This window comes from Astyanax mexicanus, chromosome 21, assembly GCF_023375975.1.
Source record: "Astyanax mexicanus isolate ESR-SI-001 chromosome 21, AstMex3_surface, whole genome shotgun sequence".
Taxonomy (NCBI): Eukaryota; Metazoa; Chordata; class Actinopteri; order Characiformes; family Acestrorhamphidae; genus Astyanax; species Astyanax mexicanus.
This window is the reverse complement of record NC_064428.1, coordinates 35,388,815-35,400,570: the sequence shown is the minus strand read 5'-3', so window position 1 is coordinate 35,400,570 and position 11,756 is coordinate 35,388,815. Positions and strand designations below refer to the sequence as shown.

The following is an 11,756-nucleotide window of genomic DNA, read 5'->3' as shown; positions in this document are numbered from 1 at the left end:
ACATCAAAAACAAATAAACTGCATTGTTTATTAATCACAATCGCATTCAGCACTTTTCTGAATGCTTATGTTACTTATACAACAACTCAAAACCAGGTCTTTTATCATCACTAAAGTTAAAACTATTTGCCACAGAAAAAACAACCTTGTGAAGCAACATCTCACCAGTCTTTAATCTCTGTGAGTCTAAATCCAGATCTTCAGTGGACCAATCACGGCCCAGAGCAACGTCCAGCAGCCCCATGCCATCGTCTTCGTCTTCGTCGAAGCGTGCGAATATAATATACACCGCTGACACGTGATCAAACTATCAAATTATCCACGATAGCACTGACGAGACACGTGAACGTCTGTTTAAAGTGCTACTCACTTTCCTGTACCATAAAACAGCCTGCGGATTATTCAGAACACCACGAAAGGCTACTCACGAAATAGCTACAAACGTTTTAAAAATGTCTCACTTTCATCCAGTTAAAAAATTCACTATTCAAGAGGAAAAAAATGGACAGATTTCTGCGGTACAGCATCATCTTTCATCTTAAAGTGCACATAAACACATCCCTGAAGAGCATAAGTACATGATAACAACAACAGGGGGAAAAAATTGAGAAAAAACATCAGACTTATCAAAAATGATCAATGATCATGACTATTTACCATTTACAAAAGCAACAGATCAAGAGATGTGAGTTAAAGAGGGTAAAAAAATGCTGGTAAACAAGAGAAAGATGTTTCCATCTTCAGATTAATAAATATATAACTAAGTAGCCACTAATAGACAGATTTGCAGTGGTGCTTGAAAGTTTGCGAATAATGTCAATATTTCTGCAGAAATGTCCTTAAATTGACCTTAAATTAAACAAGTCCTAAAAGTGAAAACCATGTTCAGGCATATTGTGAAAAAATTGAAGAAATTTAAGACCATTATTCCAGGATGAGTTATAGACCACCAAATATTACAGCAAAAGCAAGCTGTGTAATAGTCCAGGAGGTCCCTAAGGAACCCAATGTATCTTCTAAGCAACTGAAGGCCTTTATCACAAATCAGGAGAACAACTAATGTAAATTGTGTGCAAATAAGGGATGCTTCTTTAAAAAAAGAACTAGAGTAAAACTAGAGTAGAATAAGGCTAAAATAGATCTTTGGATTTTTTGGGGGTAGGTGATGGGAGACAATTTGCTGTTTATTGCTGGATAATTAGTGTCTTCCTGATGGGTCAGTATTATCATACTCAGCCTCATCGTGATGCAGTTTGGGGCCGTAGTCAATATGGCTGCCTTAGCGATAAAGTGCCATCTGTGAAACATGGTGGTGGAAGTATCATGGGTCTGAACCCATGGGTCTCTAACTTTCTAATATGCAGAAAAATCCAAATGGATTTTTAGAAAATCGCACTTTTAAGCACCACTGTAACTACTCATATAAACAAATAAGCCAAAAACAGAATGTTTGAGAAGAGAAAAAAATATATATATAAATTATTATTAATCAATATTATTAAACGTATGTCATTATTAAAGTATTATTGGTAAGTGTATCCCTAATTGTATCCCAAAGAATTATTGGTAAACATATCCCAAATAGTGCTTTTTAAAAACAGGCAGAAATGGCTCGATTAAAATATCAATACAGTACCTTCGTCTCAGAGTCATCTCTCTTATCTCTCACTGCGGAGAAGCGACAGTGACCATGACCATCCAGTGCATCATCACTGCCTCATCAACACTGAATAACACAGCACTCATGTCCAGATACTGTACGTCATCTACAGGTAATTATTACAATATTAAAGAGCTCTTGGGCACAGCTTGAAGAGTACTGGAATACATCGATTAGATCATCTCCACGCATCCTCTCGCCTCTGTGATCTCAGCTAAGGTGCATTTTGTCCAGGTACAGGTGGGCTGAGTTTTGGTGGTGCTGGTTTCACCACAGATGCCGTCCTGTGTAGTTTGGGGGAGCGGTGGGAATCTGAGAGATAAAAAAAAGAAAAGCACAGATCATAATTAATGCAGATTAGGCTGGTTAACCAGCAAAGTTCCTGATCAGTGTAGGATTTGCTTTAGTTTGGGTTTGAAGCTTAGGGCTGGGTATTGTTTAAAAAGTTTAAATACCGGTATTAGTATCGAAACCCAAGTGATACTTTTTTGGTACCTTTTTAAAAATTCTAACCAATAAAATACAAAAAGCGATAATTATTCTCAAAAAAACATTTTATTTATAAGTCAACATAGTAATCTCAGTATTCTCATACTGTCACCATGAAACACTTAAGATCTTTCTGGATTTTGTAGGAACAAGAACAAAAAAAATACTTTAACTGCCTAAACTACAAATATTTTCTCTAAGCATCAGAGTTGCCAGGTTCGTGTTTTTTCCGCAAAATTGGGATTGTTTGAAAATCCAGTTGCGGGTGAAAATTCAGCGGTGGTGGGATGCGTTTTTTTGGTGCTACTTTTAAAATTTAACATGGCTGCCAAAAACGAACAAAAAAAATCACAATGTAACCAGAAACCACCAGACGTTTAAAAAAGGGAGGGGTAAGAACAGAAAAGAGTAAATAAAAAATAAAAATCAGTTCTTTTTTTTTTTTTTGCTAATTATGTTACTATTGAATGTTTTTGACTGGGATGTAAAAAATAATAAAATAAGTTATAAAAGGACTATTAAAACACTAATGTTACAATTAATTATTAATGCCACTTAATTGGAAAAGTGATAATAAACCCCTTATAAACTAAATACTAAGTTGTACACCCATAATTGTTTTGCCATTTGCTTCTAAGGTATGACACATATATATTTTGGGCTAGTTTAAGCTTCTGAAGGCCAGGTTTTAGACTGACTTTGGGCTGGATATTTTTGTTGGACCTGGCAACCCTACTAAGCATACTGCTGGATGCATTTCAGTTTTAAAGAGTTCTTTTTAAGAATGATCAGCAATAGATTGGCAAAATTAAAAAAATGTATTTATATTAGTGGTTTCAATCACTTAAAAACATATTATTTTCTGTATTATTGTGAGGGGACAGTAATAATAGTGTAGTGTGGGTTAGGTCTGACAGATTAGATCATTTTTTATTGTATTATAATATCTCATCCCCATCCAGATAGAGTGAATCTGATTGTGATTGGATGTAGAGAAGTATAAACATATACCATTCCGAAACCCTATTTGGTTTATAATGTGATCCATCACACCTGCACACACCCCCCCCCCCACACACACACACTCCAGCAAGCACATAGCAGACGTATGTAGTCTAGTATGAAGATGATCCGTGCAGAGACTCAAGAGAACTCCAGACAAACTCCAGTCCAACTAAGCTTTAACTTTAATATATTTACTATATTCTACTATATAAAATACATTCATTTACAATCAGCATACGTGCAGCTGAAACAGGGAACAGCCTAGTGCAAAATCCCAAATTATATTATGAACATTAACATTTAATATAATATTATAACTTCACTCACACTCACCGCTCCTCCGTTCATCAGCACAGCCATCTCAGTGGGCTGATACACATGACTCCGGAATGGAAGCACCGGCCTTATTACTCCAGCATGATACCCTCCAGCCTGTACAGCTGTAACACACACACACACACACACACACATACATATATTTATACTTTACCTTTTTCCATATACAATATAAAATATCAACAGGAAACAAAATATTTTCAGAAAAAACATCAAATTTGATTTACAGTTCATTAGAATATTATAATGTTACATTTTTTCCCCAAATTTTGAGATAAACAAATCGACAAAACCTTTTCCAAACATGCGTAATTCATTTAATTGCTAATCATGAGATATAATCACCACCGGTTTATCTTCTGTTCAATATTGTGTTGGATTCAGTGTTGATCAATATCTGCTAATATTTGCTTGATTCATCGATGTACACAATTTTCACTATTACTGCCAACAAGAGTCAACTTCAAAGACAATGGGAAAAGATCTGAATATATATTTATACACATTTGAATCGTATAAAATGTATTATGGATGGCTTGTATAATTTTACAGCATGTAGAATTTGGTATTGTCTGCTACTGGGCTCCCCCTGCAGTTGGAGGCGTTTGGTATTATCTGCTTCTGCAATAAAACAGCATTTTCCTGAAATATTACCCTACTGCCCCTGTCCACATTATTCTCTTACTTCAGATGCTGATTCTGGATCTCTCAGCTTGCCCAGAAATGCATGTATACAACTGTTCTTAAGCGGGCTTTTTTCATAAGGTGATTTGTATTTACTGCAGTGGAGTGAAAGTATTTAAATGCAGCTTTAATATGTTTGCAGCTTATTTTACTTTATTTGTGCTGTCACTGGTACACTTTGTGCTTTTCCTGGTTTGCAAACCTAATTTTGAACAGTTAGCTACAGTATGTGTCCACCAACAAAAGTAGATTTCGGATCCAGGAAACGTTTGTTCTGTGCACTAAAACTGGTGGAAATGTGGGGTTTACTGAAAAGCACCATGATTCTTATACGCCTAAATGGAACTCTTAAAATGAATTTAACTTATGGTTCCCTGTAAATGTGTTGTACTCAGTGATTTTGAACAGTGTATGCCTTTTTAATTTTTTTGGGCCAAAAAAAAGCATATACCTGCGGTGTGCTGCTCCTCCACAGTGAAGGCCTGCCTTTCTGCGTACCCCGACCTGTGATTGGACGCAGGTGCCTCATCGTCATGGTAACTCTGCGAGGTTGTGGGTGGCTGGCGCGCGTCATAGTAGGAATCCTGCCCAGCCTCGTCGCTCCTCTGATTGGCCGGCTGCCTCAGGCACAGGTGTGTTTCCGGTATGGCGTAGAACAGCAGGAGCGACCAGCCGACCGTTACCAAAGCGAGGGCGAGCGCCGGCTCATCCCAGTCCGTCGCCCCGGTTACGGCGGCTGCAGCACTGCCGCGGAGACGGGAGGCTCGGGGTGCTGAGGCTGCGTTGCCATAGAGATAGAAAGCGAGCCAGCCAGCCCACAGAAGGAGGGAAGCGAGGCAGGCGAGGAAGAGCCACACAGCGTTGCACCTCCACTTCCCCCTCCGCCTCTTACTCGCCTCCTCGCCCCCCCGTCCACCGCACAGCACCACGCACAGGGACAGGGCCGTGGCAGCCAGCAGCAGCCCCAGAGCGTAGCTTCCTGCCAGCGCAAAGTCCACTGGCAGGTAATCGCAGGCAGTGCGGCCCTCGCGCGCCACCGTGAGCAGCAGCCACTCGCCCGCCAGCATGCCCTGCACCGACGTGAGCCCCAGTGCCAGCAGGGAAAGAGAACTTCCAGACGGGCTCCTTTTTCCGGCCGCTAGGCGGCGCAGTCGCACCCCCTGAACCAGCAGGCAGGAAAAGCACATAGCGAACAGCGAGCCGAACAGACTGCGGCGCGCCACACACAGCACCTCGCCACGCCCAACCAGAAACGCCGGGGAAAGACCGAAGAGACACACGATGCCCAGCAGCAGCAGGAGGAGAGGACCCACCCCGCAGCGGCGCTCCTGCTCCGTCACCGTCTTCAGCTTCGCCAGCAGCAGCGTGGCGAGAATGATGGACGTAACCACGCCTCCACAGGCCACCGCCTCCAACACCACGCCCCACACCGACTCCAGATCACAGAGGACACGATAGGCCGGCGCGACGCTCAAACCGCAACCCCGAGGAGGGGGTGGAGCTTCTTCCTGAGCCACACCCTTAGAAGCGCTGCAGCCAATCAGACTGAGGAGGATGAGGAAGGCGGGGCTTATTGCCATGGCTGCAAAGAAGAGAAGGAAAATGTTACAAGGAAAAGTACTTACATAATACATTATAATATACAGTTCTAAGACCACTTAAAAATTATGAGTTTCTTTGATTTAACCAAATTAAAAACCTGAACTGCTTGAATTTTTGCACCAGGAGTGATAAAGTCATAAAGTTATCCAAAAGCAATGTGTAAGTCTGGTGGAGGAGAACATGATGCCAAGATGCATGAAAACCAAATATTGATTTCTGAACTCTTAAAGCTTCATGAATATGAACTTGTTTTCTATTATTATTTAAAGCTCAGCAGAACCTTCACAACACATTATTCCATTATCTGCTTACAGTGGCACTCATCAGGGGTCGGATGTAGGGCTGGTGATATTCTAAAAACATTAAAACTCGATATTCCTCGTATATATATAATAGCGATTCTCGAATACCAAATTGAAAACCTTTGGAATATAATCAAGATAAAGATGGATGATCACAAACCATCAAACCACCAAACTGAACTGCTTGAATTTTTACACCAGGAGTAAAGCAGCATAAAGTTATCCAAAAGCAGTGTGTAAGACTGGTGGAGGAGAACATGATGCCAAGATGCATGAAAAAAAAACTGTGATTAAAAACCAGGATTATTCCACCAAATATTGATTTCTGAACTCTTAAAACTTTATGAATATGAACTTGTTTTCTTTGTATTATTTGAGGTCTGAAAGCTCTGCATCTTTTTTTGTTTTAATCAGTCATTTCTCATGTTCTACAAATAAATGCTCTGAATGACTAAAATATTTTTATTTGGAATTTGGGAGAAATATTGTCTGTAGTTTATAGAATAAAACATCAATGTTCATTTTACTCAAACATATACCTACAAATAGCAAAATATATATGGCATATAAAATTAAACACATAGTCATGCAGTCTGCTTTTGCTGTAACCCTGTAGTAATAAAATGTTGTACTTTAGTTTTTTATGTAATAAAACCCAGAGCACAAAGTGTGGGAGTGTAGGTGGTGGTTGTGCTGGGAGAACTGGGGAGTTGTGTTCTACTCGCCAAACTAAAAAAATCCTCCATGTTCTGCTGCTGTATGTGGAGGCCTGTGTTTGCTTTTTTTTCAGAGCTTCGTCCCCATCTGTTCACCATCAATTCACACAGCAACGCTTTAAAAGTGAACATCCTGAACTGTGGTGGAAGGTCTTGTAGTGTTGTGATTGTTGTCATTTAAGCCTTTAAATATAGTAATACATTTTAAAGCTGGATCAATTTTGGACATGAGCACATTTTTATTTTCAGAGGAGAACTTTAAGAACCATAACTGATTAAATTGGTCCAAACATGGTCTGTAATCTGGAGTGGCCTCTACAGCTGAGCCAGTTTTAGCCCTCAAAACACTTGACATTGCCATAAATGACCAATAACACTTTAAACTCTGGGTAACGCTTTATAATACAGCCCACATTTTACAAGGTAAACACTGTGTACTTACAAAGTAAGGATGGTAAAAAAAAACTGTACACTACTAATTACTAATTACTGAGTAATTAATGTGTATTTAGAGAGTAAGAACAGTAGAAATCAGATGAGGTGTGGGTTTATCAACCATTAATGTAAAACTTTGTGGTTTCTGTGTATTAATGAATTATTAATTTCTTTAAAATCTCAGCATTCCTGATTGTTTTATTGAAGATATATAAATATTATTGTATTTTAGTCTTGACATAACATACAAACTATACGTTTTCTTTCTGCTTGTTTTAAAAGCATAAATCAAATTCTTAACTTCTTTTTCAAACTCTAATAATAAAATTATTAGAATAATAATAATTCCCCGCAGTGTGACTGGAATGAAGCCTTCATAACTGCCATGAACAAAGGGCAAAATGATTATATCTTATTTTATATGAAAACTGCATCACAAGTTTAGGGGAATTGCAAGTAAGGGTTTTCTTGTGCTTTTTTGTACCTACATTTGTTTAAAAGTAGAAGCCTATAAGTATTTTGTATTTACTGATTCAGTAAGAAAGTTACCTAATTGTTACACTTTTGTTCCTGGGTGTACTTTATTTATACATACAGTTAAGTACCTGAAGGACCCGGTAAGTATTTTGAATGTTCTGATTCATCCAGAGAAATTACACCATGAGTAAAGGGAACCTACCCTCTAAAACACGGACTGCATTATAAAGTGTTAACAAACTCTATTGTTATGTAATATAAGGTAAAATAAGGTTATATAACTCAACATAACGTAACATGACAAATCACAATGCAACACAATGCATTTCAATTTTACCCCAGCAAAAAGACTAAAAAAAGTAAAAAATTAGGACCCTAACTTAACACCAAGTATGGTGGTGTTAAGTTAGGCTCCTAAAGCAGAGGAACATTTTTTCAATGTGTATAAAATTGTATGTTATAGTGACCTCAATATTATTCAAAATTATCTAAAAATATGAATATTACTTATGTTTTTTTACGGCTAAAACAACCTGGGCTCAAGTTCACCTGTCAGAGAACACTGGTGCATGCAAAAAGTGCACAGAACATTAGAAAGGGGGGTCAAACCGACCCAAAAAAGAGAATTGTAAAATATATTGTAATAGTAAGTGTAAGTTATGGCAATAGCAAGTGTTTTATGGTTTAAATCAGACCTATATACACTATATATACTATACAAACCTCTCCAAGTAGCAGACAATTTTAGACCAAAAACAACCAATTTAAGGTAATTACAGGTCAATTCTAGCAGTGCCAATTGTATTATTGGCCAAAACTGGAGCAGCTACAGATGATTTTAAGCCAAAAATCATGTTTCTATCAACATGAGCATCAGCAGATACAGTACCGCTTTCAGTTAACAGCTGTGCTGAACTCATCAAGAGTTAACTACATGAATTTCTTGTCTCTTAATAAAGTGTTTGAGAGCATCAGTTAAAGTAAAGTAGTGAAGAGGTAGAGTTACAGGTATACAGTGAATAATAGCTCTATACGAGTAATGTTCTAATCCGGATTATGAGAAGCAAAAACTACTCAACTAAATAAAAAAAGAAAAAATGAAGGTCAGTAAATACAAAAAGAAGAATTTCAAGAACTTTGAAATTATCCTCAAAAGGGCAGTCACCACAAAGACCATCAAAAACTTTATAATGATAAAACTGGCACTCATCAGAGTTATCAGCACCTCAGAGCAGATAAGGGCACCTAAATGCTTCACAGAGTATTTTTGTTTAGTTTTAGTAACATGATTCCTTATGTGTTCCTTCATATATACAGCTCTGTAAAAATGATTTTAATGTTTATGTTTGAGTAAAATGAACATTGTTGTTTAATTCTATAAACTACAGACAACATTTCTCCCAAATTCCAAATAAAAATATTGTTATTTAGAGTGTTTATTTGCAGAAAGACCTCAAATAATGCAAAGAAAACAAGTTCATAATTATAAAGTTTTAAGAGTTCAGAAATCAATATTTGGTGGAATAACTCTGGTTTTAATCACAGTTTTTTTTCATGCATCTTGGCATCATGTTCTCCTCCACCAGTCTTACACACTGCTTTTGGATAACTTTATTATGCCACTCCTGGTGCAAAAATTATTTTTTCGAGTATCGCTCTTATATATGTGTTTTTTATATAAACTACGGACAAAATTTCTCCTATATTCCAAATAAAAATATTGTCATTTAGAGAATTTATTTGCAGAAAATGAGAAATGGCTGAAATAACAAAAAATATGTTCATATTCATAAAGTTTTAAGAGATCAGAAATCAATATTTGGTGGAATAACCCTGGTTTTTAATCACAGTTTTTTTCATGCATCTTGGCATCATGTTCTCCTCCACCAGTCTTACACACTGCTTTTGGATAACTTTATGCTGCTTTACTCCTGGTGCAAAAATTCAAGCAGTTCAGTTTGGTTTGATGACTCCACAGGTTTTTAATTTGGTAAAATCAAAGAAATTAATCATTTTTAAGTGGTATCTTATTTTTTTCCAGAGCTGTTTAAGCACGATCAGTTTCAGTTACGTAAGGACTAAACAAATTGATATTTTAATCGAGAATCGCTCTTATGTATGTGACGAATACCGATATTTAATGATTTTAGAATATCGCCCAGCCCTACATCCGACCCCTGATGGGTGCCACTGAAAGCGGATAATGGAATAATGTGTTGTGGCGGTTCTGCTGAGGTTCTGTTCAGCAGTTAGAGGGTGCTGAGGTTCTGGTGCGGTGCCCGCGGGCTCTGAGTGGACCGGTGACGTCATGTCTTTGTTGGGTCTGGCGCTTTGTGAGGCCTGCCTGCTGCACCGGTCCAAACGAGTTCCTATAGCAACCAGAGGCACGCGTGGGATGGCCTACATGGAGTTTATATAAGGAGCTATCACTGTGACAACCAGCTGAGGATCGCACACACACACACACACACACACATGAACACACACACACATATATACACACACTCATACACACATATACACACACTCACACACACATATACACAAATCCAGATAGACATCAGTAATAAAGCACACTGCACAGCAGCTCTGCACGCTTTATATAAATATATATATATATAAACCAGTTTTATATCCTCAATATTCAGGTTCTCATATATAGAACCTTTAAGTTCTGCGCTCTGATACAACCAATAACATCCCCTACTGTCTGACTCTGATCAATCCTCTCACCTTATGATGAAGAATGAAGCTGCAGCAGGTCCAGCAGGTCCAGAAGTGGTGGATTCCTCTCCTTATATATGATTATATACAGAACCGGAACATATCCAGAACCTGAAGTTTGGGACGGTTCCCAGAGCAGCACCTGCTGAGTGGATTCAGATCCTCAGAGTGAAGCTCATTCTGTCACTGAGCTCCTCCGTCCTCCGTCTGCTGAGAGTGCATTACAACCAGAGAAGACCACCCTCTCTCTCTCTCTCTCTCTATTACTCTCTCTCTTTCTGTACTGCTCGCTCTCTCTCTCTCTCTCTCTCTCTCTCCCTCTTTCTGTACTGCTCTCTCTGCTTTACCTCCCTCTCTTTCTCTATTTCGCGATCTCTCTCTTTCTGTACTGCTCTCTCTCTCTCTTTCTGTACTGCTCCCTCTCTTTCTCTTTCTGTACTGCTCTCTCTCTCTCTCTCTCTTTCTGTACTGCTCTCTCTCTCTCTCTCCCTCTTTCTGTACTGCTCTCTCTGTTTTACCTCCCTCTCTTTCTCTATTTCACTATCTCTCTCTCTCTCTCTCTTTCTGTACTGCTCACTCTCTTTCTCTTTCTGTACTGCTCTCTCTCTCTCACTCTCTCTCTTTCTATACTGCTCTCTCTGCTTTACCTCCCTCTCTTTCTCTATTTCGCGATCTCTCTCTCTCTTTCTGTACTGCTCTCTCTCTCTCTTTCTGTACTGCTCTCTCTCTCTCTTTCTGTACTGCTCCCTCTCTTTCTCTTTCTGTACTGCTCTCTCTCTCGCTCTCTTTCTGTACTGCTCTCTCTCTCTCTCTCTCCCTCTTTCTGTACTGCTCTCTCTGTTTTACCTCCCTCTCTTTCTCTATGTCACTATCTCTCTCTCTCTCTTTCTGTACTGCTCTCTCTCTCTCTTTCTGTACTGCTCTCTCTCTCTCTTTCTGTACTGCTCTCTCTCTCTCTCTCTCTCTCTCTCTCTCTCTCTCTCTTTCTGTACTGCTCTCTCTCTCTCTCTTTCTGTACTGCTCTCTCTCTCTCTTTCTGTACTGCTCTCTCTCTCTCTCTCTCTCTCTCTGTACTGCTATCACTCTTATACTCTCACTATCTCCCTTGCTCTCCCTCTATTTTTCTATTTCTCTATCTCTCTCTCTGTACTGCTTTCACTCTCTTTCTCTTCCTTACTATGTCTTCCTGTCTTTCTGTACTGCTCTTTCTCCCACTCTCTCTCTTTCTGTACTGCTCTCGCTCTCTTACTCTCACTATCTCCCTTTCTCCCTCTATTTCTCTCTCTCTCTCTCTGTACTCTCTTTCTCTTCCTCTCTTCCTCACTA

The 11,756-nt window shown here is 38.9% G+C and overlaps 1 protein-coding gene across 2 annotated transcripts; it reads right to left on the bottom strand.

The window, feature by feature from the left end:
- Positions 1-14: 14 nt before the first annotated feature.
- On the bottom strand, positions 15-10,796 carry gprc5bb (G protein-coupled receptor, class C, group 5, member Bb). 2 transcript variants are annotated; one of them, XM_007229513.3, is made up of 4 exons: positions 10,440-10,796; positions 4,626-5,756; positions 3,482-3,594; positions 15-1,972 (listed from the first exon to the last, which is right to left on the bottom strand). In XM_007229513.3, the coding sequence occupies exons 2-4, from the start codon at positions 5,752-5,754 to the stop codon at positions 1,928-1,930; spliced, it is 1,287 nt and encodes a 428-aa protein (XP_007229575.1). In that variant the 5' UTR covers positions 5,755-5,756; positions 10,440-10,796; the 3' UTR covers positions 15-1,927. The 2 variants fall into 2 exon arrangements, with proteins under 2 accessions (XP_007229575.1, XP_007229576.1); XM_007229514.3 differs by having other exon boundaries at positions 3,488-3,594.
- Between the last annotated feature and the right edge of the window lie 960 nt (positions 10,797-11,756).